The sequence below is a fragment of the Pseudopodoces humilis genome, chromosome 3 (assembly GCF_049639895.1).
Source record: "Pseudopodoces humilis isolate 2021_Gansu_Grassland_sample_001 chromosome 3, ASM4963989v1, whole genome shotgun sequence".
In the NCBI taxonomy this organism is placed as follows: domain Eukaryota; kingdom Metazoa; phylum Chordata; class Aves; order Passeriformes; family Paridae; genus Pseudopodoces; species Pseudopodoces humilis.
The window spans coordinates 8,602,501-8,630,310 of record NC_142202.1 but is presented as its reverse complement, the minus strand read 5'-3'; the positions used below and the strand labels follow the sequence as shown (position 1 = coordinate 8,630,310).

Here is a 27,810-nt window from a genome sequence, read left to right as displayed (position 1 = left end):
CTTAAACCAGCAACGTCATTGCTTCCTCTAAACCGAGACTAACGCTGGGCCGGCTTAAACTCCCCTCCTGCTGCTCCGCCAAGGACTGGCATCAAAGTGATTGCCTCCGCTGCCCTCCGGGAGCATCATCGGGGTGGGAGCTGCCCGGATTGGGATCTCCCTCTGCCCACAGGTTGCAGCCTGGTGGCGGGGAAGAAGTTTTTAAACCATTCGCGAATACTTTCCCCTTTTATTTATTTGTTTATTTTTTTAATAAAATTCCTCTTTCCTACGTATTTAGCTAATGTCCAACTGCCCCGCACGGGTAAACTCAAAACCATCTTTACCATATCATTGCTCCACGGTCTGCAGTCAATAAAATCCTAAACACTTAAAAGTGGAGTTTTCATACAATTAAGCAGGTGTAGCCCAAGGAAAAAAAATAAGTGTCTCTACGATTTTTCTGTCTCGGGTCGCTATTCTTCTGCTGAGCAACTGGGCGTCTCCGACCCCTCCAAATTGCCGAAAACTGGACTTTCCTCTCGCAGAAAATTTGGAAGCGTTTCTGGCTGTAGTTTTCCCGTCTCCCAGTAGACGGCACAACAGCTCAATCCTTGGGATGCAGAGCAGCCCAGCGGCTTTTCTTTTTTTTTCTTCTTCTTTTTTTTTTTTTTTTTTAATTAAGCAGCCACAGTTTTATCCAGCAAATTCTTTTATTTTTATTATTATTTGATTCAACGAGAAGTATAGGAATATGGACAGGAAAGAAAGAGGGTTTGGCATAGGCAGGGAGTACAGAAGTGCCGGGGGGCGGACGGGCTATAGGCAGGGATCATCGCGAACCCCGGCGCGGAGCAGCGTTTCCAAATTAACCCAAATGAACTTGTAGAACCTAAATCGTGTAAGAAAAAGACCCTCAACAACCCCAAGGCGATGGTGTTGCCGGCTCAGGGGTTAGTCTACGGATTTCAGGGTGAAATTTTCCATTTGTAATGGGAAATAGGAAGGGCAAGGCTCAGGTCGGCTCTGCGCTACCTTGCCCGGGCTACCCCGAGGTGCCACCGCGGGGAAAACCTGGCAGCCGTCTCAACTTTTGTCCCTGAAAGACTCCTTTTGTGTGCGGGTGCCTTCACTCCCGCCGCCGGCACTGCTGTCACCGTTGAAATCCCGAAAATCCCGGCCAGTAACTCATTTCCCATTTAATTTTATTTAAGAGGGGGAAAAAAAAATAAAATTGATAGAGCTGTTTAGAAACTTTTAAGACAACCGTAAATTTTATTGGGAAATATTTTAGGAAGCCCTCCATTCAATTAATCCAACCCCTCCATAACTTCTGCAAGCGTCAGGGCCGGCCGTGGGGGGAGCGGGCAGCCTCCGCTGCCGTTCCCCGGCCCCCGCGGGCTCCCGGGGCTCCGGGCGGCCGCGGCACCCAGGGCCCGAGCTGTGCCGGCCGGGGCAGCCCCGGCTGACCTCGGGCTGACTCTCCGGACGGACCCGTCGCTCTTTTGTTTTCTGCATCGGGAGCCAGTAAACAAACCCCCCAACTCCTGGCGCTGCGCTTCATCTGCGCGCTTAAAACCCCTCGCACTTAAAGTCCTTTTATCATCACCCGCACCCCACCCCCCACCCCGATCTGACCTTTAATAGGCTCTAAACAAGTGCGGGTTTCCCCCCCCACCCACCCCCCGTCCCCCTTTCAGCCGTTCCATCAAGCTCTGACTTTTCGGGTATCTCCGCACGAATCGTTCCCCCCCCCATTCCTTATCTGAAGCATTCCTGGATTATCTCCCGGCCGCCTTTCCAATGCTTTCTTCTGCGGTTTCTTGTTTGTTTCGCTCTTCTGGTTGTTCCTATTTCAGTTTTCAAATTTCAGTATTAATGGTGAAAGAGCACGCCTGGATGCTAATTCTCCCCCCGTCCCCGCCACCCCCCCTCCCAAATCCCTGCTAGGAAGGCGGCAGGGAAGCCAGCTAGAAACCATTTGATTGTTCCTAGGTATGACTAATTCTTTCCTTAAGCTGGGAAATTCAGCCTGATTAAAAGCCTCATTTATTATCCGATAAGCAAATGGACCCAGATTCCACCTTGTGGAGGAGGCTTCCTTGCTCCCCAGACGCCTTTTTTTGCCTCAGCTCGGTGGATCCCTTCTCCGAAGGCCCAGCCGCGGTCCGGGGGAGCCGCGCAGCAGCGCGTAGAGGAGCGCAGCGCTCCGCGCTCCGCAGCGAGGCCGCCGCACCCACCAGACCCCCTCGCTTTTCCCTTATTGTTTTTCCCCTATCCATATTCCCCCCCCCCCCCGCCGCCCCTCACCCTTTCCACCAGGCGATGGACAAGCTTAAATGGATTCCCGCAAACCAGCAAGTTTTTGGAGGAAAAAAAAAAACAAAAAACAAACCGACAAACCAAACACCAAAACAAGAAAAACACCCAAACAGAGCTGCTTTCCTAAACAGGCAGCTGGGCGAGATGCTGCGCGGGTCCCGCTGCAGCGCAGCGCATCCGCCGCGGCAGGAGTTCACCGGGATAGCGCGGATTTGGCCGTTTACTTTTTCCCGTTTAATAGATGATTAATTGCTGTCCGGATTAGCCTTTTTTTTTTTTTTTTGTAGTTTTCTTTTTTTTTTTTTTTTTTTTCCTGGCCGGCCTCTCACGGGCGGAGAAGCGATCTGAGCAGTTCCTCACAGCGAGCCCTAAGAGTAATAACTGTTTGCTAATTGTAAAATCCTTATCCAGGATGAGGTTTGGGCAAACAATTTGTAGGGCTGTAATTACATTGTAAAAGTGTTTCGGGCTGAGTTGCGCTGAATTAAGCTCATAAAGGCCTGGTGGAGACGCTGAAAAAGGGTCTTTTGGGTTTTTTTTCTTTTTTTTTCTTTTTTTTTTTTTTTTTTCCATGGTGGGAAAGGGGAAAGGAAAAGAGGATGGGAAGAGGAGGAAACGCGTCCCTGGGAGCTGGGTCACACCAACCCCCTGCAAGGGACCGCTGCGGTGGGGAATCGCTACCGAGCGCCTTTCCCCGGGGGAATCACCGGAGAAATGAACCCCCCGCGCGTGGCTCGGCTGGCTGGGTGCGGGTCAGCGCATGAAATCGGCTCTTACCTGAGAGGTCTGGGTTTCTCTCGCCGGGATAAAAAGCCGGTCCTAGCGGAAAGGGGGCGGGAGGGGGGGAATCGGAACGGGTTTCCCCGAAGTTTGAGACGTGGCGGCGGGGGCCGAGCCGCTGCCCGCCGCCCCCGGGGGCCCGACAGCAGCGGAGCAGCGTCTCCTGTGCCCCAGGGGGATTTACCAGAGGAACCCCCCCGTCACTCCCCCGTTTCCCCCAGCAGCTCAGTCGGGACCGCTGTACCGGGGGCTCTCCTTCTCCCGGCCCGCTGCCCGGGCGGAAGATGCGATAGTGTCGGGGCAGCTGTCCCCGCAAGCGCCCGTTCGGGGCTCGTCGCAGCCCGGCCCGCAGGTAGGGGAGGAAGGGGCACGGCGAGTTCTCCGCTCCCAGGCCGGCGGGGACCGGCGGGGCTGCGGGGAGGGATGGCTGTGCTTTTGAACGCAAGGGAGCGGACCCCCGGCTCGGCGGATGGAGGCACCGGCGGGGGAGATCGCCCCGCGCAGGACAGCGCGCCCGCGGAGCTCGGCGGAGGGGATGGGGATGGGAATAGGGATGGGGACGGGGATGGACGGGAACGGGGATGGGGAGGGGGGCGCCCCCCCCGCGCGCCGGTCCGAGCCCCGCTTCCCGCCCGGACCAATGGGGGCGCGGCGCGGGGCGGCGCGGCGCTGATTGGTCGGCGGCGGCGCGGCGGCGGCGGCCGGGGGCCGGGTGAGCTCACTCGGCCGGCGGCCGCGGGGGGAGCCGCCGGGGAGGGGGGGGGCGCCCGGCGGGGCGGGCAGCGGAGCGAGGGGCGGGCGGCGGCGCGACCCCGGGGCGCTGCGCGGGCGCTGCGCGGGGCGGCGCCGCCGCCAGACAAAGGCGACGGGAGCGCCCCCGGGCCGCCCGGGGGGGGGCGGGGCGCGCCGTCCGCGGGCGGGCGGGGGGGGCCCGCGGAGGGCAGGGCCGGGAGGGGGCGGTGTGTCCAAGCCGGGGCGCGGCGCGGGCGCGGGGCGGGCGGCGCGCCCCCCTGCGCCGGTGGCGGAGTTGCTGCCGCCCAGCGCATTGTGTAAGACGCGACCTGTTATGGCCACCACTACTTCCGGGTTCCCGCAGTCTGCTCCAGCCCGGCGCTGCGCTGCGCTCGGGCGGAGCGGGGGCGGCGGCGGCGGCGGCGGACGGACGGACGGCAGCGCTCGGACCGCGGCGGCGGCGGCGGCAGCGCCTCCCCCCGCCTCCCCCCCCCGCCATCCCGCCCCGCTGCCCTTCCTCCCGCGCCCGCCCCGCACGGCACCCGCGCCCGGCCCGCCTCCGCCAGCCTCGCCCGGCGGCCGCGCAGGGGCAGAGCGAGCCGGCGCCGGCGAGGAATTAGGAGCGATCCGAGGAGGAGCGAAAAAAAAAAGCCCCCCATCATCATCATCATCATCATAATAACCATAATAAAAGGAGAGCCGGCGCGTTAGCGAGCCTTTTTAATTTTTAATTTTTTCCCCCTCCTTCTCCTCCTCCCTCGATTTGAAATATTTTTTTTCTTTTTTTCTAAATTTTTAATTTTTTTCTTTTTTTTTCTTTTTTTTTTTTTTTCTTTTTTTTTTTTTTTTTGGGTGAGCGCACTCGAAAATTAACATTCGCGGTGTCCTGCGCGGTGGGAGCACACGCAGCGGATCATCATCAGTCATTCACCACCTTGACAACCTCGCCTGTGATTGACAGCCGGAGTGGCAAAAAGCCATGAGACTTGGTAGTTGGGTTTGAGGGGCACTTTAAAAAAAAAAAAAAAAAAAAAAGAGAGAGAGGAAAAAAAACTGATTTGGGGAAAGGATATTTGCTTTCGCCCCGCTGCTGTCTTGGAAACGAGAGGGGGAGAGTAAGAGAGAGAGACAGGGAGAGAGGGAAGAAAGAAAGAAAAAAGAAGGAAGGAAGGAGGGAGAGTTGATTTTTTTTTTCTTCTAATTTTTTTTTCTCCATTTTTAATGCTGAGTTACCGTATCGCTTCGCTGAGATCCAGCAAGCCGAAGATTTTACTCGATTGCTTCCATTGCTGGAGACGCTAAGGGATTTTTGCCTTTTTTTGGGGGTGAGGGGGGGGGAACTTCGTGTTTCTTTCTTTTCACACTGGCCTTAAAGAGGATATATTAGAAGTTGAAGTAGGAAGGGAGCAAGCAGGCCGATGGCGCAAAGGGTACGTATGATTAAAAAAAAATGGATTTCAAATGTGAAATAATATTGAAACGTGGCTGACAGAGACGCTGCGAAAAAAGTTTCTTTTTTTTTTTCTTTTTTTTTTTTTTTCCCTCCTTTTTGGACTAGGGGCACAAAGCGGTGTCCTGCAGCGGGAGGATTTATCAGTTGTACTTGTAGGCTTAAAACCTGTGTATATTGCTATTTTCTTGATTCTTTTACTCCCCATCCCGGAGCTCTCAGGGAAGAGGCGAGCTTTCTATGCATTAATGACATGCAGGCATGTAAGTGAATATGTCCGAGCCTCTGTATTTGTTGGTTTTGTAGCTCTAGTCCTACCAATGTCTTTTTTAAAATCACCAGTGCTTGAAATATTTGAATGTGTGCATGTCTCTGAGCATTTTGCTGTGTTAGTGATGATATACCGCTTCACTTTCAGAAGATAAGTTCTGGCTGGGAGTAAGCACAACTTTTTTTTCTTCTTTTACCTCCTTTTTTCTGTCACCCCTCTTTTTTTTTTCTTTCTTTTTTTTTTTTTTTTTTTTAAATATATATTCTGTCCCAAAAGGTGCAATGCAGGAAACCCCCCACACTTTTAGAAAAAAAAGTGACTTTAATTTGAATTGGAGGTTAGCAGCATTCACTGCCATGTGTATTGTTGTTTCTGTTTTGGGTGCGATTTTTTTTTTCCCTAACTACCTCCTAAATTGAAGTTTTGAGAAAAAAATTAAATCAGCTCTAGTCGGGTGAACAGGGATTTGGGGAAGGAGAAAAGCCCTGGAAGGACGTTTTCTTGCCTAATTTGCCTGCCGCCGTCCGAGAGCTGGTTGGGAAACAAAGTTCCTCTGCTGACAACTTGCCTTTTACTCTTTCGGTCCAAGCAAGTGTCAGGGATCTTTAAAAGTGTTTATTCACACCTTCGCTTTTAATAGATGAAAAGTGGCCGTTTCCCCCGCTGCCTGGGAACCGCGGTAGCTTTCGGTCCTTAATCTTTAACAAAGAAAACCCTTTAAAAAAAAAAAAAAAAAAAAAAAAAGGCATTCCCAAAATCCCGAGAGCCCGGGCGAACGTTTCCAGCTTTTCGGCTTTAAAAGTTGTGTTCGTGTGGAATTGCTGGAAATCCGCAAATCGCTCCTTCTCGTTTTTGGTTTTGTTTTGTTTACCGCTGCTGAAGTTTTTTGCATCCTCGCTGGGTGAGGTACCTGACTTCTTATCAGCGGGGAAAAAGTTTAGCGGAGGGAAATTTGGACTCCGGGAACCGCTTCCATTCACGGGGTGGGGGAGAGGGGGGGGTGGCTGGGAACTTTGGGGATTGGGGTGGGTTTTTTGGGGTTTTTTTTTTCCCACATTTATTTATTTTATATTATTGTTATTATTAATGTTATTATTGTTATTGTTGTTGTTATTTCTCCTCCGCCCCAGACTCGGAGGGCTTCGGGCCGGAGCAGCCCAGCCCCTCCGCTCCCGGCCCGGCTTTCCCTCCCCAGGGCCGGCGCCGCGGAGCCCGGGCGCGCTCGGGGGAGGGGGGCGGGAATCTCGGCTCGTCCCCGGGGTGGGGGGCACAGGGGAGCGGAGCTGCTGCCCCCGCCTCCCCCTGACGCCTCTCTGCTCTCTCTGCCCCGCAGTACGACGAGCTGCCCCACTACGGCGGCATGGAGGGGGTGGGCATCCCCACCACCATGTACGGGGACCCCCACGGCGCCCGCCCCATGCAGCCCGTCCACCACCTGAACCACGGGCCGCCGCTGCACTCGCACCAGTACCCGCACGCCGCCCACGCCAACGCCATGCCCCCCGCCATGGGCGCCTCCGTCAACGACGCCCTCAAGAGAGATAAAGATGCCATCTACGGGTGGGTGCCGCGCAGGGCTCCGCGCCAGCCCCGCGGGATGGGGGGCGAGGGGAGCGCTGCGCGGAACAGGGGCCGCGTCCTTGGTGGGGTGGCGGTGCCGCTCTGGGAGGCGGCTGGGGGACAGGAATGGGGTCCCCCCGGCACGGGGAGCCGCCTGGGCTCGGGAGAGTGGGAGCTTGCGGGAGGGGCGGCAGGCATCACCGCGGGAGGAGGAGGAGGAGGAAAATAGCATTCCCAGGGCACAACCTGCGCCGGGTGGTAAATCTCTGCGCGGAGTTTTGGAGCAGGGAGAGTTTGGAGAGCTTCGCCCAACTTTCCACCTTGTTCGTCTTTCCTTGCGCTGAGAGAACTCAGGAGCTGCTTCTCTCAGCTCTTTTTATTTTTTAATTTTCTTTCAATTTTAATTTTTTTTTTTCCTTTAAAAAAAAAAAAAAAAGCCTTCATCCGACAGCGTTGAATGTTTCTCAATGTGGCAACTTGTAAAGCAGCTTCTAGGCCGTTGCGATGGGAGCTGACGGGGTTATTACACTGGGCGCAGATGCTTTTAAAATGTATCTGCCCAGCTGGAGTTTGAAGGGAAGTTTAAGAGCCTTTAAAAATCACTCTCAGGACAGTGAGGAGGAGGAGGGGGAGGAAAATAAAATTCATGGAGTTCGGTTTCTTTATCGGTTTATCAGAAATCTGGAGGGTCGCTTAAAAATCGGTGGTGCACGGTACCCAGAAGGAAAAAAGAAAGTATGAAGCCCTGGGAGAAATAAAAAAAAAAAAAAAAAAAAAAAAGGAAAAGAAATCTACTCCCTGTTATAAATATACATATATATACGTGTGTGTGCGCCCGCGCTTATTTATTTATTTAAATTATTAAACGGGCTCGGGAAGCAGATGCACACGCTGCCTTTCTCCCGGGGAGGCTTTCCAGGCTGGGATTGCCCAGGAGCACCTGGTTCCCCCCGGGGGGCGGAGGGCCGGGCAGGCCGTAGGGAGTCAGCCCGGCTTGGCCAGCGCCTGCCACTGGGTCAGAGCCGTGTTGGGTGGGTTTAAGGGCTTTTTCTCCATTCTTTTTTTTTTCCTTTTGGATGGGGATTGTTTCTTCTTCTGTTTTTCTGTTGGTTTGGGTTTGTTTTTTTCCCCCCCTTTCACTCCCAGCAAGTCCTCCAGCAGAAAGCGGGAATTAAAAGCATGAGAGGCAGAAGTGTGTGTGCCCAGGGATTTTAATTTTTTAAAAATTTTTTATTTATTTTATTTTTTTTTTCCTAAAGACAAGGAAAGTTAATTCAAAATGGCTGCTGGAACCGGCTTGGGTTTTATTCTTGGCTTGTCCTAAGGTTGTATTAACAATATCTGTGGCCAGGCAGTGCCGAAAGGCCGGGGAGATGCCGGGCTGCCGGCCGGCTGGCTGTGGGAAGGGGCCGGGACGCTGCGGGAGGCGGCGGGGGGTGCCGGAGCCCCCTCTGTGGGTGCCCCCTTCCCCGTGCACGCTGCTGTGGGACTAACTATTGTTGTGTTTGGGGTTTTTTTTTGTTTTTTTCTTTTTTTGTTTCGTTATGATATTTTCCCCCCCTCTGTGTGTGTGACTATTGTATTTTCTTTCAGACACCCCCTGTTCCCTCTTTTAGCACTGATTTTTGAGAAATGTGAATTAGCTACATGCACACCCAGGGAGCCCGGGGTAGCGGGAGGCGATGTTTGCTCCTCTGAGTCTTTCAATGAAGACATAGCAGTGTTCGCCAAACAGGTCAGCAAAACCGGGTTGAAAACAGTAAAAGAAAAAAAAAAAAAAAAAAAGAAAAAAAAGAGGGGAAAAAAAAAATATCGTATCGAGAAAAACAAGTCTCTGTTGAGATAAAGATGCGCGTTTCCCCCTCCCCCCTCTCTTACTGAAAGAGGCAAAAGAAACCAAAACAAAAAAAATTTCCAAAACCCCAACCAAAACAAGGCATGAAAAAAAAAAAAAAAAAAACCAATCAGGAAATCTCGGCATTTACTACCCCCCCCTTAAAAAATGGTTAAAGTGGAGCGGTCTGTGCCCGGCCGGGAGTTTCTCTGCGCGGCTCCCGGGAGCCGGGACGGGCTCTGCCGGGGAAGCTCCATAGGTATTTTTCAGTGTATTTGATTCACTTGCTCAAGTGTTTGGCTGATGTACTAAATGCAGCAGTCAGGGCTTTGCACGGAAGGTTATATAATGGACCCGACAGTGTAATGAAGCAAGAAATAATAATGTCTGCTTTTTCTGCTTCCATATTTCAAGTCATTTTTATTATTATTTTTTCCTCCCTTTCCTCCCCTTTCTTACATTTAGATCCGAGCAGAGAAACCCCTCTTTTCCTCTAATCCTGAACTGGATAACTTGGTAAGAGTTAACACTTCTTCCTCTCCCCACCCCCACCCTCCCTTCCCTTCCCATTTATTTATTATTTTTTTTAAACTTCTGTGTCATCTGGAGAGGTGGTTTGGTGGTGCTAAATTGAACATTTCTCACGTGGATTTTTAAAAATTATAATTGTTACGATGATGATTTTTATATTTACAAGTAAACGTGGTGTGGTAATTGCTTGGAAGTAAAAAATCCCATAAGGAGATACATAAAGGAAAAGCCCATCCAAAGAGGAGCTGGCGGGCTTGATGGTGAGCTCGCCTGCCCAAGAGGAGCGTGGATTTATCCCCGCTGTAACCAGCCCCTCCACGCACCTTTTAAGCAGCTCGATGGGAAACATAGAGGATTACAATGGCTGGAGATGCACCAGTGGCAAATTCACTGAAAATGAGGTCGTTCCTCTCTTTCTTTCCTTCCCCCGTTAAGGATAAATATTTTGCCTCCACTGTAGGAGTCCTGCTCCTGCTTTCACAAAGCGAGGAGAGCCAGTGATGGTGTTTAGAGGGTTGTTTTTTTTTTGGTGTTTTTTTTTTTTTTTAAGAAATGTTTATGATCCGTATAATTCAGTTGCTTCGTTGCAATTGGGATTTTTTTTATTTTTTTTTTTTGTTAACTCTAGATCGCTTCTCGTTAAAGAGCGCACAAAGCCTCCGCTATTAAGTTTTAGTGTTATTGCCATAAATCAAAACAACTTTTTATTTACTACTAGAGAAAAGTCAAGCTACAAAGTGCGGCCGGGGTGGCTGTGGGAAATATCCCCAAATCCAGGAATGAGATTAATGCTCATGTTGTTTGTGTCTTTGCAGATGATTCAAGCCATACAAGTATTAAGGTTTCATCTGTTGGAATTAGAGAAGGTAATTTTTGTCTCTCTCTCCCTCCCTCTCTCTCTCTCTCTACCTTCCCCCCCCCCCCCCCCCCCCGCCTCCTTTCTTCCTCCTCCGTTTCAGTACTGCTGAAGTTCAGGCTTCTGGTAAATTTGCATAAATGTCTTTCTTTCTGGTAATTAGTGTCAAGACCAATCTTGGCGTCCATTTCTCTTCGCAGTTTAATTACAATTTCAGCCTCTAAAACCGAGCTCTCGAACGCCCAGGCCTTGTGTTCATTGTAATACTTTGCTGGCTTTGTATAAATAGTTGCAGCTCTGTGGTGCCGCGGATGAGACTCGAAATGGTTAGTTCAGTCAAGCCCCTGAAATTGTGATTTAAAAAAAAATAGGTATTGTTTTTCCTTGGTGATGGTGAAGAAGAGACTTCGGTTGCAGTTAGTTGGAAGGGGGAATTTTTTATTATTTTTTTTTAAGAGCCATCTGCAGGTCAGGCTCAGGGCGCGGATTGTCCTGTAACATTTTGCAGAGACAAAAGCAGAGTTGATAGTTCTGTCTGTCTCTTGTTCCTGGGAATATTCTACACCTCTGAGCAGAAGAAAGAGATTGCAGCATAAATGCAGGATTTTTTTGTTGGCTGTTGTAGAAATCTTAGGAGGGAGAAGGCTAATTTCTAAGCAGGCGGTGTCATCCGAGCTCACGTTAAGTTGGAAGTGCGCTCTGGGTTTCCTGAGGATTTTTTACGTGTCATTGATAGCTGGCCTAGAAGAGAATTCCCTTTCTCCTAAAAATAAACATTTTGAGAGGTTTTTAAATAGTTGAAAAGTTTCTCGTGAGCCTCAGTCACTTTATCTAACCATAACTGTCAGGTTGTTCTCGCTCTACCGAAATGTGTTAAAATCTGCCCATTAATAAAGGCAGCTCAGGTACAAGTCTATCAGAGCAACTGGGGATTTCAGGGCATGGATGCCTATAATGTATTTCAACCCAGTGCATGTGGATTTTTTTATTTTTTTTTTTTTAAATCCTTTTTTCTGTCCTCATACCCCTTTGGAAAGGGTTTATGATGAAATAACTGGATGAAATTAAATAGTTTACCTTAAATGTCACCCATGCAGGTCACCTCTCTAATGGCCACAGCTCCGGGAGCAGATGAATTTTACACGGGTGTTGAATATGTTGTAGCCTGTGAATCATCTTGTCACTGTCAATTTTCTGGGATATCTCTATTTTGCGAGAAAAGAAAGTTATTCCTAATTCTGGATGCGTCTAGAGGTCTCAGGGGGATAATTGCAGTGTGTTTCCCCTATTTAGGACTTTTGATGTCACAGGGGCGAAGGGGGGAGACTGGTTGCACTTGTCAATTTTACTTACGTATTCCTGATTATATTTTCTTCCTTTTTTTCCCCCCCCTCCCTTCTTTCTTCTTTCTTCTTTCCTTTTTCCTTTTTTTTTTTTTTTTTTATTTTAACCTCTGCCATAACGTAGGTACACGAATTATGTGACAATTTCTGCCACCGGTATATTAGCTGTTTGAAAGGAAAAATGCCTATCGATTTGGTCATAGACGATAGAGAGGGCGGATCAAAATCGGACAGTGAAGACATAACAAGATCAGCAAACCTAACGGATCAGGTATGATCTCGCCAACGTCGCACACGCTAAAAATTTGTATGCAGATCGCTTGCTGGGTCACTACGCCTCCTTTTATTATTTGCATATGATTAAGTCCCTTTTAGATAAATTTCCATCGAAATGAAAATTTTTGAATAATGTGGCTATTATTGCTTCATTAAGGCTTGCTCCCGGATTCGACCTGGCGAGATGAGCTTGTAAAAGCGTCGCCTGCAAACTCGACCTGTTTCTTGTCGCTTTTAATTTTTGTCTTTATTTTATTTACCCTTTCCAATAATAGAAGTGGTATCTGTGAATCACTGGCTTCTCGGTAGCTTAGGGAAGGAAGGGCTGGAGTCGTTGACCAAAATAATAATAAAATCCGAGATAGGTGGTCCAGAGAAGACAGAGAGGGTTTGAAATCTAGCAAATACTGGCTATTTTCTTCCCGTCTCTACGGTTCATTAGTCCGTCTTGTCAGTTTTCCTTGGCCGAACGCTTTTAGACTTGAGTGAACATTGCTTTGTGCACGCCTGCCTGCTGCAAACGCGCCCATTTTATTTTACTTAATAGAAAAAAAAAAAAAAAGGAGAGAAAATAAAATGGGATTCGGGTTTTAAATTCTTTTCCTTGATCTTTCAAGTTTTCAAGCCCTCTCTTTAAAAAAATAAACGTAGTCCGAGCCAAAGCCAAGCCAGCAAAGCCTCGCGTGGCTGTGACCGTTGTCCAGGTTTTGTTTGGGATGGTTCAGACCTTTAATGTCGGCTGCAGCGGGGTGGGAAATGCGAGTGAGCTGAGTGGGGAGAGCTGGCTGTCCCCTCTTCCTTCCCTCCTCCTTCCACTGGGTGCAGACTGGGATCCTTGCCTTTTCATGGGAGCATTTGGGGCTAATGCAGGAGGTGCCCAGATCTAAATTAAGCTCCTGGATGATGGTGGTGGCTGAGATTTGGCTTTTCTTCGAGTTGGGTGAAGCGGTGGGGTTTTCGCGGTCCGTTTGTTTGCTCTGAACCGAGGGGTAGCAGCGCTTTGCCTGTGAGAGCGGGGACCTCAAGCACACGCACAAAAAATAAATCCCTGGTTAAACCCCCCAAGTTATTTCTTCCTTTTGATCAGCTACGTAAATACAGCGTTAGGAGTGATCTGCTCCTGACTCTGGAGGTTTCCTTTTGTTCAAGCAAGGCGCAGCCAAGCAGACAGGAGTTTCCTCAGCTGCTTTGCTGTTATCACTGGCACTGTCAGCTGGGAGTTATTTTATAGATCACTGACATGAAGGTGCGTTGCATTGCAGTGTGGGCAGTATCTGAAATATTTTCTCCTATCTGCCAAAGGCTATCGGTTTGTGACAGGCGAGGCAGGCTTGAAGGAAGGCATGAACTTTTAGAAAGGGGTTTATGTGCGCATAGGTAGGTTGTTTTGAAGGGATTTTTTTTTTCCCACCCAATTTTTCTGTGCAGGGGAAAAGCTTGGCAGAGTGGGTGGAGGGTGGTGCGGCAGGGAGGTACCCGGGGCTGGCGAGGATGCTCCGGGGAACTGCCGGCCCCGCGCAGCGCCTTAGAGCGAGGGGAACCCTCCAGCCAGGGTCTTGCTGAGGGAAGCTCGGCTCGCTGCTGTTGAATAAAAATTGTAATCCAACAAGTCTAACTAGAAAATGGGTTTCTAAAAGCTCTGGAGTGCTGGGTACATAAAGCTATTTGAGCAAATTACAAGAATCGCTCAGGGGCACGAATGAAATCAACACTTTAATTGCCTCCAAAATGAAGATTTATACCCCATTTTCCCAACGAATCATTATTTTATTAAAGTGAAAGCTAAAGAAATGAAGCTACAGTTTTGGGGTTGTCGGGGGTAGGAGTGTTTCTCCACCACCCCGCGCGTCCCCCCCTTTTTTTTGTTGCCCGGAGCGCGGATTTTGCGCCGTCCCCTGTCCGGCTGCGCTGGGCCGGCGGGGCTCGGTCCTGGCATCCCGGGCTTGTGCGAGCGCTGTCCCGGCCGCGCCCCGGGGCGCTCCGGCTCCGCTCCGGGCAGCGCCCGTCCGCACCGCGGAGCTGCGCGGGGAGCGGGGCTTTGCTTTCCCCGCTGAAGGGAAAAGGTGCAAAAAACGAGCTTTTCCACCTTCCTCCCCCGCGGGCGGTGAGGCGGAGGATCAAACCCACGGAGACCGGGGGGGGGGGTGGTCGTTTACCGGGGGATGCGCAGTCCCCCAAGCCCTCCGGTAAACTCCGGTGCCGAGCCCGGCCCCGGCGCGGCCGGCAGTATCGGGGCCCTAATGGTTCAATAATAAGGTGTTGAGTGCTGGTCGCCGGGGCGGCTAATTAGGATGTGACTGCGCGGGGCGCGTTTATGGCTGCGCGGCCCTGGGATGCGCGGGCGCGCAGGGCCGGGCGGTGGGAGCGAGGGGCTGGCTCCGGGCCCCCCGCCTGCCCAGCACTCTGCTTGGGAGAGTAGTAAAAGAGTAAGTATTTAAAAGCTTTTATTATGGATTTAATTACATTTTCTTATATTGTGGTAGTAAAGGTTACAGTTAACAGGGTGGTTTTTTTTTCTTTTAATTTATTGGTTTCCCCTTATTTATTCTTTCCCTATAGGCCCCTCAAAGCCAGTGCTTTTAAGTCCCCCTGGTTAATAGAAAGCAATGACACTAATGCTAGATTTTGCAAAGTAAAGCCCTATAACACTAACCATTGTTCAGTGATTTAACCAGCTCAGTGGCACTAGGTCACTAAAATAGCATCCTTCTCCCACGGGCTCGACCCCGCTGCCTGCCAGGGTGAGACCTGCGGAGCTGGTGTTTACCGTCACGGCTCCACAAGTACAAGGCAGGAGTTTGGGCTTTTTGCTGGGGAGAGTTGAACTGCAAATCGTCCAGACCCTGGGACTTCAAAAAACCTAGCTGAAGAATTGCAGTCGTCCTCAAAAGTTTCAAAATAAACCTTTTTTAATCATTAGCTTTTCAAACATTTGCATGTTTAAATTTTCAGTGTTTGTCAGAGCCCAGAAAGATTTAGAACACAGCTGTTGTGTGATGTGTCTGGGAAAACTCCCTCTGATTAAAAAAAAAAAAAGCCCAAAGACTGCCTGTAGTCTGACAACAGAAACTCAGCTTCCTAGGTTATCCTGAACTGTTACCATGGGGCTGCTTTCTTGAAGCCACATCACCTTGGCTCCCAGGTGCTCTTGTCCAAACTGTAAAATTCTCCTACAAGAGCACGTCAACAAGACAGCCTTTAGAAAGTCCTTTAAGGAAAACGTGGTACAAAGTACCCACCACATCCAAATAAAGGGCATTAGCTGTGTAAGGTAGATTTTATAAGGACAAAACAGTACTTTTCTTGCTGAAAATAAACTTGTTGAGCCCGTCCACAGTAGCATTGCTTGACAAAAATTACAGTTTAATAATGCACAAGCCGATTACAGATGCAGAAACTTTTAAAGTCAAATCGGCAAAGAGCCAAATTCCTATAGGAACTATGAGGGAAATGATCAAAAAATGAACATGAAATAAGACTTCCTGCAAGAAGGTCCATAATTCAACATTATTTGACTCCACTGTCAGGGAAATTGTTGAAGGATAGTAAACCGATACTAGAGTCTCAGTCATTTTTGTTACAGTCTTAAATGTTTGCAACTGTGGCGTTTTAGATGGCCCTTCTTGGGTGATAATATATCACATATATACACAGGTATATAATAAAGCAACACCTCTATTTATGTTGCAATAGATTTTATTTTAATGTGTACAGTTGCAGAGTTGCTCTAACAAAAATGCAGATAGACAGCAGCTTTTTTTTTTATTTTATTTTTTAAATGGAACAATTACTTTAAATATATTCTTTACAAAGAATGAATCATAAACTGGAATCCAGTATAAAGCATAGCTGAAGGTGGTAGAGTTGTTCAGGGCATCGACCAGTTACGACTAGACTTAACTTTCCAAATTCTCAGATATATTAGCTATACCTCATAGCCAATACAAAAATAATGCCTTAGGGAAAAAATTACTGAGAAATACTATTTTACTTTGGGACTTCTTCACAGGTACTTTCAAACCATGTATGGTTTTAAAAAGGAGAGCTGAGAATATTGCTGCCTTTAGGATATGTACTCCCATATTGGAGGAACAGGCATCAAAATAATAGATGTGGTGCAGAGGGTGCAAGGTAGAACTCATTTCTGCATAATAAAAGAGTTACAGCAAAGTAGGACTGTGAGGAGGACCAATAAAATAATGTTTAAAAGACTCGAAATTTAATTTTCTTCCTCTGACTTTGTCACTTTGAGCCAGTGAATCCTTTTTTTGTTTGTTTTCGAGTAATTCTTATTATTTTTGCCGTGATATTTAGAAGCTGTTACCATGACCCAGTTTGGCAGGCTATTTATGTGAAGATAGGATACGTTAATTTCTGTTCCAGACATGTTTTCATCTGATACGCTGTGGCTGAAATTGTATTAGCAAAATAAGATTTACTTTGCTCTCCATTTCTTTAAGCAAGTAAATACATTGTTGAGTAGACATAAGATTGAATATATTTTCTTTAGTTTATGATGTCAGTTCATGAGTCCTTGGGGTTCTTTTTGATTTTTTAATCATTCAAGAACCCAAAAGCGGCCATCCTCACAGCTGGGTGTAAGATTTGCTGCCTTCCTGAAGTTGCACGCGCAGGCCTAATTTCCCTGTAAAGTTTTCCAAACTGAAGTTAGCTCTTGTTGTAAAGGAGAGTTTAATTCCCAGATTTTTTGTGAATTCTTTTCAACATCAGACCTGACAGAGCTGAGTTTAAACCCCAGTTAACCTCAGAACTGATCCTGAACATTTGCGAGTGTATCGCAAGGCATTCCTGTAAGCCAGAGCTCACCGCGTCTGCGTTAGAGACCATAGATTGTTATTTTGGGGCAACTTGGAGGCTTGAAAGTTATGAAAAAATGAGTTTTACCTTAAAGTTTAACCTTTATTGCTGAGGGTTTGAGTCTTTCTATGGCTGCTGGTCCGCAGGTAACAATAAAGGTAATGGGCTCTGCCTGCGGAAGGGTTAGTGCAGCCCCGCGTGGGCAATGTTAGACCTTAAAAAAATCAGATTATATTGAGCTCAATCAGAATGAATAAGTGTTCTTCGTGCTGATAAATACTACTTTCAAAAGCACTGAAAATCCAGCGCAGCTTCTTCAAATTAGGGGATCTTTCTTTTGTTTTGTTTTGCATTTCTGCGTTTGGGGTTTTTCGGTCACGTGAGCATGCAGTTAGGATCTATCTTGTGTAATCTAAACAAGTTTAAGAAAATAAAGAGGAGAGTTGTTTCTGGATCAGGAGTGCTTTTGAAGGTTTCTGGAATTGTTTCCTGGTGAGGGTTGTGTGAGAGAAGGAGAGACCGGGGTGCACTGCAGTGTCACCTCCTGTCCTTGGTGTCTTACCTTCTTCTCCACATGCTCTGTTTCTCAGAGCAGGCTTTGACTTACACGGCAAATTTGGAATAGTTAGTGGTTATGTTTTTATTTGTTCCTGCAGTTGCAGCAAGATTTGGAGAGGGTAGCTCTCAGAGAGCACACGTTTTGTGTTTGGACTTCTTTGAGTGTATTTCCTCCCCTGATTAATGGCTCGGTGTCTAACCCACCGCTGATACTCTGCAACGCGTCTGAAATACAACTTGTCGGCAGTTCCTTCAGCTCTTCTTTGGCCTGCTTAGTGTGGCTGCCTTTTCACTTTCACTGCCTTCAAAGGGCAAAAATAAGAGATGTAACCTGTAGCACAGGTGAGAGCGGAATCCCATCAGACCAGTATCCTCAGGATTCCTTTTTTTAATTTAGATGAGATCCCTGGAAAGCTTCAGTTCCTCAGAGGTGGCGGTGGGGGCTTGGTCTGTGTTAGCGAGAGGGCTGCTGGCACAGGGGAACCCCATCTGTCGCCCCTGAGGGCTCCACTCCTTGAGTTGCCTCACTGGTTGCTGCTGCTGTGGGTTCATTTATTTATTTTTGGGAGTACATATCCAAGAGGAAAAGAGCGATGTGGAGATTTCAGGGTTACGTGAGTCACTGTGCGTACGAAAGCAATAGCGCAGGCAGCAAGTGGTTTCTGGAGGTTATTATGTTTTGGAAAAGGGAGTTCGAGATCTGTCGGTAGATGTCTGGGGAAATGTTGAAAATTTAAATGTTGGTGAGATGAATTAAAAAAAAAAAAAAAAAAACCAGCCCCGAGTTTGTCCTGTAGGCAAAGGGTCTGTTTGCAGTTTTAAAAACAAAAGAGATGTAAGAGTTATAATACTGCCATTTTCTTAAGAAATTGCAGGACATACGGAAGTTAGGATGGATTTTTGCCCAAATTTGGCTTCTTCCTCTTGGCAACAGGATGGGCTACTGAAAGTCATGGTGTCTTCTTATTTTGCAAATGGTTTTTATTTTGTAAGCATCTTCAAATCCAGGCCATTGAAGAAATGATTCCTCCCTGCCCCCGTCAGAGGTTATACGTAAGTCATCCATGAGTTTTGGGGATCAATAAAGGGATAACTGTGAAAGGCAATGGCCCATAACACACGGGGAGTGGGATGAGTTGATCTAATGTTCCCTGCCTGGCCTCAAAACTCGATGAATCTCTGGGTTTGTCCACACAAGGACACTCAGGAGAGGTAAGACAAATTGATTGGGTGTAAAATTAAAGTGCATTAGTTAAAGTGCATTGGACTATTGTGTGGATGCTCTCATTCAGAAGTAAAGTGGCCTTAGTTCACTTTAGCCTAATCCCCTTTGGAGTAGGCCACTTTTCTTTTGAATGAGAACATCCACATTAACTTTTAGTTAATTCGTCTTTCCCGAGCGTCCTGGCGGCCTCGTGCCCGGCGCTCTGGAGAGGTTCGGCCGGCCGGGCGCTGGCTCCCCGCGAGCTTTAGGTAAGCTTTTCATTAGGCATATTTCATCTCCACGGCAGCACTTAACCGCTGGCGCCCGTCATCGCCCCAGCCGCGGCTCCGCACCCTCCTCTCCTCCCGCTCCCGCAGCTCAAGAGCGATATCGTTGTTAACGCTGCCTGGGAAAGAAATTGGGAAGTTTTATGGTGGCAGGGATTTGGGGAAGGATCCGGCTGAGGCGGCGGGGACGAGGGCTCGGCCAGGCTGTGGGGCAGGGGGAGAGCTGCCCTGCACCCTGTCCGGCAGGGCGGTGGTTTGCGCATTGTGTTTCCCAGGTGAATTTGGCATCAGGCTGACAAGCTCCCTGCATAGATAGTTTCTTCCTTTTCCAGGGGTAAATCATTTTTTAAAGACAGTGAAAAAAATCTAGATTAACTTTTTTCAGCTGGTATTTCCAGTAACAAAGCCAAGATTGAATATTAGCCTGTAGGAGAGTTAATTTACCTGGTGGGAAAAAATCATGGTAAGATAGTTTTGGAACTGTTTTATATTCTTGCCTGAAGTTCACTGAGCCTGAGTTTGTGTTAGAGATATTTTCAGGTGTCTTCTAGAGCTTATAAGTAACCTATTTATTTACTTTTTACTGACTCGGCCATGTGTGCATACGCTGTGCCATGTCACACGCTTGCCATTGCCCCTTTCATTCATAATAAAATTTACAAGGCTTCTTGCATTAGTAAGCAATTTGCTATTGGAGCCTTTCCTAGAAACACAGAATTCTATTTCACCAAAGTATTGTGTTTCCTCTTCAATCAGTACTGAGGTGAGCTATTTTCTCAAGGACTCTCCAGGCATCTATATGATATTCCCACTTGGGCAGATGATCTCCAAAACTGCATTACCTACTTCTTCATCCTGAAGAACCATTTCAGTAAATTAAAATTCTCTTACTAGCATCACCGGACTTTGAATTTGGCAGTTATTTTTGTTTGCAGCTTGGCTTTCTTTTTCTTCTGTTTTTTTATTTTGTTTGGTTGGGTTTTTTTAATATAAAGAAAATATGCATCCAGACCTTCTTTGCTGAAATAAACTGGCCAACAATAAGAGACGTAATTCTTTATTTGCTTAAAAGAACTGCCTGTTTTAACTTCAGAAGTACTGACCCAGAGTAAAGCGATAGCTGATGCCATCACAGGTAGTGTACTATATTCAAACAGCTGTACAGAATGAAAAGCTGCGGTATTAATCCTGCCATTCACAGTTTATTTAAGTTTTTCAAGCTTCTCTCATATGGGCGTGGCATCAATGCCTAATTATGCCTCCATTAGGGTTACTGGACCCTTAATACAGAAAATTATTGTATTTAAACTTTGGAAAGCTGCATTGATGTAATGTAAGATTCTTGCAGCTGGCACACGTTCAGGGAAGGCAAACTTTACCTTGTAATTTTCATTCGGCCTTTAGGTTTTGGTCCAGTTTTGTTCCTGAGGTCAGACCATTGCTGATGTTTTTAACACTGGCTTTAAATTGCTCCATTTAAGTTTCCATAGCTCTCAGGAGAAGGGAGGGCAAGAGCAGATTAAAAACCCCGTGGCTCTGTTGGGGTGCAGGGCTACAAGTGTCTGTGCGAATAGAAATGGTAGAACCTGTTGTCTCACGGGTGTTTTGGCATGCATGGGCCAGCTCTGTCAGCGCAAGCAGGGTTTGATCTGTGGACATTAAAGTCTTGACCCCTGGCAAGGCTGGTGGTACCTGTTGCACTGGGGTGGGGTGTGCAGGGAAGGCCCTGGCCTCAGCTGGGGTATCACCTGCTTGCTGGTGCTCAGCACCAACCCGAGCCGTGTGCTTTCACATGGGGCTCAGTGGCTGCTTGCTGGTATTTGGATTAATCTGGTAAGCTAAGTATTAACCACGGCCAACCCCTTGCTAGAAACCTTGGGAGGACACAAATACTGTAGGCTCAGTAGGTGGCACTTTGGTTTTAGGCTTGAGGCAGTATAGGGGACTTTTCTTGGGGTGCAGTCACAAAGATACTTTGGCTCCTGAGCTCTTACACTCACACCTGCATCATCGAGTTACCTTGCATAGGCAGAGTTGGCCAAATTTTTTGATGATGGGATCCTCCCAGTGGCTTGTGATTTATAAATTTTCTCTTGTGTACTGTTGTGCACGGGGGGTAGTGTCTCTGCTGTGTTTTGGTGATGGGTACAGCCGTGTCCCCAGGAGGTCATTTGAAGTCCCAGCTTTGCTCTCCCCTTTGCTCACGTTCACACAGGCATTTTGGGCAGCACTTGACATGGACAGGGGTTCCACAGCTGAGTGGCACTGCTGGGCATCGCTGTGACAGGAGGGTGACGGGGGGAGAAGCCTTTCAAACACGTGAGCGAGTCGGTGGCAGGCAGCTTCCCGTCATTTCCCAATATTTGTAGGGATGCTTGGGGAGAGGATCCCCGTGTTTGCATGGATGCTTGGGACGACATGCTCATGCACACTGGCGGCAGCTTAGGCACTATGCTGGAGCTGTTCCCTCCTCTACCCCTCTCTGCCTGGAGGATTTTGCAGCTGTGTTACACCTGAAGGCTCCTGGCCCTCCTCCTGTTGTGCAACCAGTTTTACTGGCGTGGCTTCCACCTACTGTGGGAGCGTCCTTGTGCTGTCCCTGTGTCCGTGAGGCCCGTGGCAGTGTTTTGTGGCACAGCTATGTAGAAAGAGCAGACAGACGTATGTACAGACGTGTCCTGCTACATTAATCTAACTCCTGTGAGGGATCTCTTTCTCATTGCTATTTCCCGTAAAGCCAGAGTGATGGTATGCACATGACTACTATGTGCAGGGAGGATTAATTCTGTTCTTAAATGCACATGTGTGCTTCGAGCCGACGTTTGGCCCTCAGTGACAAGTGTTTGAGAGATCCTTTGGGTGAGAAGTGATAAAGCAGTGCTGGAGGGGCAGGGGTGGGGAATGCTTCTCTGCTGACAGCATGAGGCAGGAGGGGAGATGCAGATTCTCTTCCCAGGTCTGTCGCTGAGGTTCTGGAGTGAGAAGATTAGGTGCTTGTGAGCCGAGATTTTCTACTTCTCCTTTTCCCTTATTATCAGGTAGGGTTGGTATCTTAATTTATATGTCATCTAGTGATAGTAAGGTATATATAGAAGATATTTAAGAATAAGCCGTGATATGTTGTAATAATTATTTCACTCCGTGGATAATTTGAAGAAAATGTTGCCAAGAAAGCAAAATGTTTCTGTTTGGTGTCATAGGAAAGCACTATGCTGAGTTGGAAGGCTGATGGTAAACATTGCTTTTGGTGGCTTTATGCTTTGGTTTTGGCCTCTTCTACTATTTTCCACTTAATTAGCATTTTAAAAAAGTATTTAAAGAAGGATGAGGATAAACTGAAGCTCTGGATGGAATAGTAGCAGTGCTGCTGGTAACTTCTGCAGAAGGAGCAGAGCTGTGGGGTTGACTGGAAACATTTGTGAGGTGGTGGCTAGTCCGCCTGTCCTGAGGTCTGCCTGTCCTGAGGTCTGCCTGGCCCGAGGCACAGATCCATGTGGGGCCACGCCATGAGCCCTATGCTGCTACAAGCACCCCTGGGCACTCCGAAAGCTCCCTGGGACCACACAGACCTCTCAGCCCAACATTTTTGTGTGGCTCTGGCAGCTAGCTGTGCTTCCAAGCCACCCCTCGATGACTGGGTGGAGGCATCAGGGAGCCACGGCCACCTCAGCCTGGCAAAGCACCCCTGGAGCTCACAGGCTCTGGCTCCCGCGGCCGGGGCTCGGTGTGTTTTGTGGCCACTGGCTCGCGGGCATGTGGCTCGCAGAGCCGAGCTGCGCGGCCTCTTCTGCCGCGCTGCAGATTTGTCTGCTCGGGAAATGGGAGAAAGCGGAGGAGCTGCTCTGCGGAAGGGTTTGGCCATGAGCGTTGGAAAATGTGAATCACAGGGATTCCAGTTTTAAGGCTTCTAGAGATAACGGGCAGCACGTACTGGAGTGCATGACTTACAGAGGGCCTTAAAAAACAAGGCGGTGCCCTCAAGATTGAGCAAACATTTTATAATCAGGAACACGTTTTATACCCAGCACAGGCTTTGCAGGTATCACATCCATCCAGACAGAAAGGTGTAGCTGGAGCAAAGCTAATTATGCTGCAATTTAATTTTGGCGTTGAACAACAATGCGAGGCGAGCGGGCTCTTGAATCCTGCGAACAATGTGCCGTAATCAGAATACGCTGACTCCGAATGGCGTCTGTTGTCACTTAGCTAAAAACACCATTTGATATTTGTGACACAAGCTCAGGGTTTTTGCCTGTGATGGAGCTGGAATGAAGCAGGGCTGTTGCAGAGTAAGGGCTATGTTTGTGCCTTGCTTCCCCAAGAAGCCCCACTGGGGCCAAGGGGATGTTGGAAGTCAGAACCTGCATTTAAGCAATGCAAAAAAATTTGCAGCAGGTGCCCCAATGAGGTAATTTTTGTCTTCCCAAGAGGTACCATCCCTAAAAATCTGTGAGGGGAATGCTTAGAGATGTAGGTTTTGCTGCAAGTAAGCCTTTGTTGTTTGTCTGAGTCCAGATATTCAGGGTGAAGGGCACATCTCTCTGCAGCGCTGACTCCACCTGAGGCTTCCTGCTGGGACCCTGGTGGGACAGAAGGGAGGGGGTGGGAGAAGTTGAGGTTGAGGTCTCCCTCCTACCCAAGTCTGTCTGGGTAGGCCAGTTTTGGGACCTCAGCCAGTCATCTGACAGCCTATGCTGTCTCATTTGTACCTGAGCATCTGGCAGATCCCCTTCTAAATGACTTTTAACACATAAACGCAATAAAGGGAAGGGACGGCAGGCTCTCATTTTCAGGCTAAGTGGCGAGACGTTTTTCCTGTTTACACCTTTGGAGGAATCATTACATGAAATATTGAACAGGAAACTCTTATTTGTCTCTGAAGACCTTTTTCCTGGTCTAGAAAGATGTGGAAAATTCTCCAGTCTTATTAAATTTAGTAGGCGCCAAAGAGGACTAACACACCTCAAGGATTTGGACACCAGGTTTCTGAATGTAAGGGTGTTGTTTGGGGCTGACTTTGTGCATGTTTCTGGATGATACCTAAACTTAAAAAAAAAAAAATCTATGTGGAGCAGTGATTTTCATCTCCTGACTGCAAAGCTGTGTTTCCTTGTGTCAGAAAAGAGCCAGGGATTAATGCTATCTAGTGATACGTCTCTTATCAAAGGGAGGAGACAGGTTTACAATGCGGGGTTGCTCTAAATAGAAAGCACTAGTCAATGTTTGTTGTGTGGGAGACAAAAACCCTGCATCACCATCAGCTGGCTCAGTTAACCTAGCTGGGCAGGCAGTGTTTACTGTTGAGCTGGGATTTTAAAAAAAAAAAAGAAAAAAGGAATGGAATAAGGTCAGTCAAATTTTAGGGTCCATAGTGATTGAGGGTATTGCTGTTTAGGTGTCCATCAATACTGCCACAGGCAGCAATCTCCAATGCCATAAGCAAACCCTGAAGTCTAAGTGTCTAAAAGCTGTTTGCTTTTGTTATTGCCAGAGGTTTTTTTGGGTGCCTCTAGAGCCCTTTCTCAAAGGAAAGTCCATCTGCCCATGCTGTCCCCCCCTGGGAGGACTTTGGAGATGACTCCCCAAGTGCAGCAGGTTTGATTTCAGCATAGGCAGAAGGTGTTGGAGCTTGTGACAGAATGCAGCCCAGGCTAGAGGGGGCTCTGCGTAGCTGTGAACATGTGCAACCCTCTGTGCGCACAAACACGCACAAAAGGGGTTTTTTAAGTCTTGCCTCTCTAGAGTTGACAGGGCTTTGGTGCCTTCTGGAAGAGAAGAGCTGTGGTTTTTCTCCTTCTTCCTTGTTTTTATGTCCTGCCCAGCCCGATGATCTACATTTCATTCTCCTTCATTTTTTGTGGTTTATGTTTGCTGCTTCTAATTATTCTTTTTCCTTTGGAAAGCACTATCACCCTGTCCTTTTGCACTCGTGTTTTTCATGCATCCTCTTTAGGACTGTCAGGCTCTTTCCTTTCCTCTCCCTGCCATGGTCTCTTTTCTCCCATGCTTTGAGGGTAAGGAGGGAGTCAGAGCTGTGTTAGAGATGCCTCCCTGGGTGTGCAGCTGGTGTCGTACACCACACACCTGGGCTGGGTCAGCGCTGAGGCACGACAGCAGAGCTAATGGAGAGCACGGGTGTTGTTTGGTGGATCTTGGTTTGGTGACCTTTGACAGTGTTAGTTGTGCCTCCAGGTAAAATCCTGGCCTTGTGGCTATATCAGTGGCTATAGTCCTGTTTATTTCCAGTTTTCTGTCCTCTCTGGTATTCACGTTGATACCCACTCTCATTGCTTTTATCTATTTGTCTCCCTTGTTGCGTACATAAAGACAGCTTACATCTTATTTTTCCTATGCAGCTGCAAAGAGTTAGAGTCTTACCCTCATTTGCAATAAGGGGAAACTAAAGATAGAAAGCTTATGTCTTTTCTGGGGCTAGGAAGGGAATCCAGGTCAGGGCTGAGACTTCCATGCAGAGTTTTTTCTGCATTTTAGTTCGCCAGGCCTTGCCTCCTCTAACGCTGCAAAGGTTTCCATCTGTGCACAAGTTGCCCTCGCTGTTCTGCTTAGTTGCAGGCGGAGTTATCGCCTGCCTGTCATTTCAACGACCTTATTTCCCTACTCTTGGAACACTGTTTTTTCCATCTGAACCCTATCTTTGTGCCTTTGTTGTTGTTCTATTAAAAATAACTCACCTTTGAATCAAAGCTGCGTGAAGCAGATTATGCAAGAGCTGTTGGCAGTAAAAAGCATCTATTTTTTAGCGTTTGGAAGTTTCTACATGTACGATTTATTCTGACCCCCTTGGTTTTTGTTGTATTAGATATGATGTCCCCTCTTGGTTTTGGCAGGCTGGCAGGTGGGATTGCTTGGATCAGCCTTGGTTAGTCCCACTAGCTCAGGTGGCAAAGCAATAAGTGGGTCCTCTCTGAAACTGAAGTTAGGCATGAATCTGGATTTCATGGTCCCCAAAACCCCAAACTGGTCTAGTGGAAGGTGTCCTTGCCCACGACAAGGGGTTAGGACTAGGTGATCTTTAAGGTCCTTGCCAACCCAAACCATTCTCTAATTGTATGTTTGTATAAACAATAGGGACCATAACAATAGTGTAAAATCTAGGAAATATATGGCATTATATTTCTTGTATTAGAAAGGTATATTTTTAATCCTCTCTACCAATTTGTATTTTTATTCCCAATTAAGAGACAAATCAAAAGGTTTCTCATATGCTGGATGGGGAACAGGCAACCTGAGGATTCTTATTAGCCATTTCCTCCAGAGGTGAAGAGGGATAAGACTCATGGATTGCAAAGACCAGGTCTCTCTATTGTGCAGTTGTAGCTCTAGTATCTGTCCTATGGATTATACACTTAAGGTATTAAGCAGCTGTATCAAATGTTTTGCCCAAGTGAGCTTGGGGACATCAGTATGGCCAACAACCAGAAGGATAAGCTATGCAAAAAGTAAATCCTTGCTAAATAGGTGGGTTATGTTTGTAGGAGGAGGTGGATGCCATAACTTAATGAATCAGTCCCTGCTTTTTGCTTCGACTTCTTGCCTGTACTGAGCACAGCTGTTTCCTAACGTGGTGGGTCACTACCCTCAACCTCATGCAGCTGAAAATTTTTAAAAGGTAGGAGTTAAGCAAATCAGAAGAACATTTCAAACAATAGCACATTCCTTTTTTTCCTGATGAATAAGTATTTCATTTAGGAAAAGAAAATAAGATAGGACTTCAGAACAAGAACAATAAGCCCAAATTATGCTGACAAATTGCTGGCAGCAGCTATGTTCCTCCAGGGCAAGGGGATGAATGATTGTACCTGCAGCCAATTCTCTGGTAGCCTGGAGGAGTGAAGGTTTGTCCAACAGGTAAAGGAATTAGCTGTTCCCCATCTCCAGTTGTTACACAAACACAAATGAGCCCACAAGAGGGCTGTGCTCACAAAACTTTTGAGAAGGTATATATCAAAAGATGCTGAGTACAATTTTTATCACCTGTAATAGAAAGCCATTTCTTTTATTCATGTACTTATGGCCAAACCTTTGGTTCCTTGGGCAGAAGCTCTTCTTCCCCTTTCATATGCCTGGTGCTGAAAAAAATCAATTTTATTCTTTAATGTAAGCAGAAGGCAATGGTTTCTCCCATTTCGTATTAGTGTTAACTTGTGTTAGTTAATTAATGTTAACTAATCCAGCTGTTCTTGGATTGGAATGATAAGTGTGTGTAATGATATTTATATACTATGCAAAATATCCAATTTAGCCATTAACCAAATAATTTGGTCTGTAGTTTTTTTGTTTATTAAGGCCTGATGTTCACCACGCTACAAGTCAATAACTGCTTTGGAGGCCTCAATCAAATGTGCTCCTCCTTTTGGTGGGGCAGTGGCACTGGGACTTGCTGGGGCTTGTGCTTTTCAGCCCAGCATATCTCCCAAGTGGATGAAGCACCTCATAATGGTCAGAGGAGGCAACTGGTGCTTCTGGAATTGTTTAAATACACAATTTTTTTGTTATTTCCTTTCCTTCTTTTTCTTCCTTTCTTTTTTTTTTTTTCTTTTTTTTTTTTCCCTTCTTACACCAGAGTACTTCACAACCTTCAGAACCAAAACAAAGGTCAGGAAATGTATTTCAAATGCCATGGCTTAGGATAAAACATGTTGTAGAAGGTCTTTTGCCCTTAAAGTGGTGCAGCATTAGGGCACCTGAATCCTCTTTTATTTTAAATCAGTCATGCGACCATGACTCGAATCAGTCACTACCCAGACCATGGTTTTGGCACTAGAGCTATTGACCAACAAGAAAGGCAGTGGTGCAAAACCAGTTTAAATCATGGGAACTTACAGCCCAGCCTCAAAAATCCTGAAATTACTTTGCTTTTTTGTTCCTGATTGCCTTGTGTGTTCTGGAGTCTGCAAAGATTTGGGCAGAAAGTTTCAACTGGATCTTGGGACAGGGGTGAGCTTGGAAGACAAAATATGCTAAGGCCATTATCCTTATTTATACAGT

General features: G+C 47.4%; 1 protein-coding gene across 6 annotated transcripts in view; it reads left to right on the top strand.

The window, feature by feature from the left end:
- Nucleotides 1-4,368: 4,368 nt before the first annotated feature.
- MEIS1 (Meis homeobox 1) overlaps nucleotides 4,369-27,810 on the top strand; it is a 107,994-nt gene continuing 84,552 nt past the window's right edge. For 2 of the 6 annotated variants that reach the window (XM_088052922.1, XM_088052924.1), the window contains exons 1-6: nucleotides 5,269-5,526; nucleotides 6,868-7,094; nucleotides 8,688-8,829; nucleotides 9,394-9,444; nucleotides 10,275-10,325; nucleotides 11,783-11,929. In XM_088052922.1, coding sequence (XP_087909048.1) covers nucleotides 5,512-5,526; nucleotides 6,868-7,094; nucleotides 8,688-8,829; nucleotides 9,394-9,444; nucleotides 10,275-10,325; nucleotides 11,783-11,929 — 633 coding nt within the window. In that variant the 5' untranslated portion in view covers nucleotides 5,269-5,511. Of the gene's footprint in view, nucleotides 5,244-5,268; nucleotides 5,527-6,867; nucleotides 7,095-8,687; nucleotides 8,830-9,393; nucleotides 9,445-10,274; nucleotides 10,326-11,782; nucleotides 11,930-27,810 lie in introns of those variants that run through there. The other 4 variants (XM_088052923.1, XM_014254704.2, XM_005525413.3 and 1 more) reach the window with 4 other exon arrangements.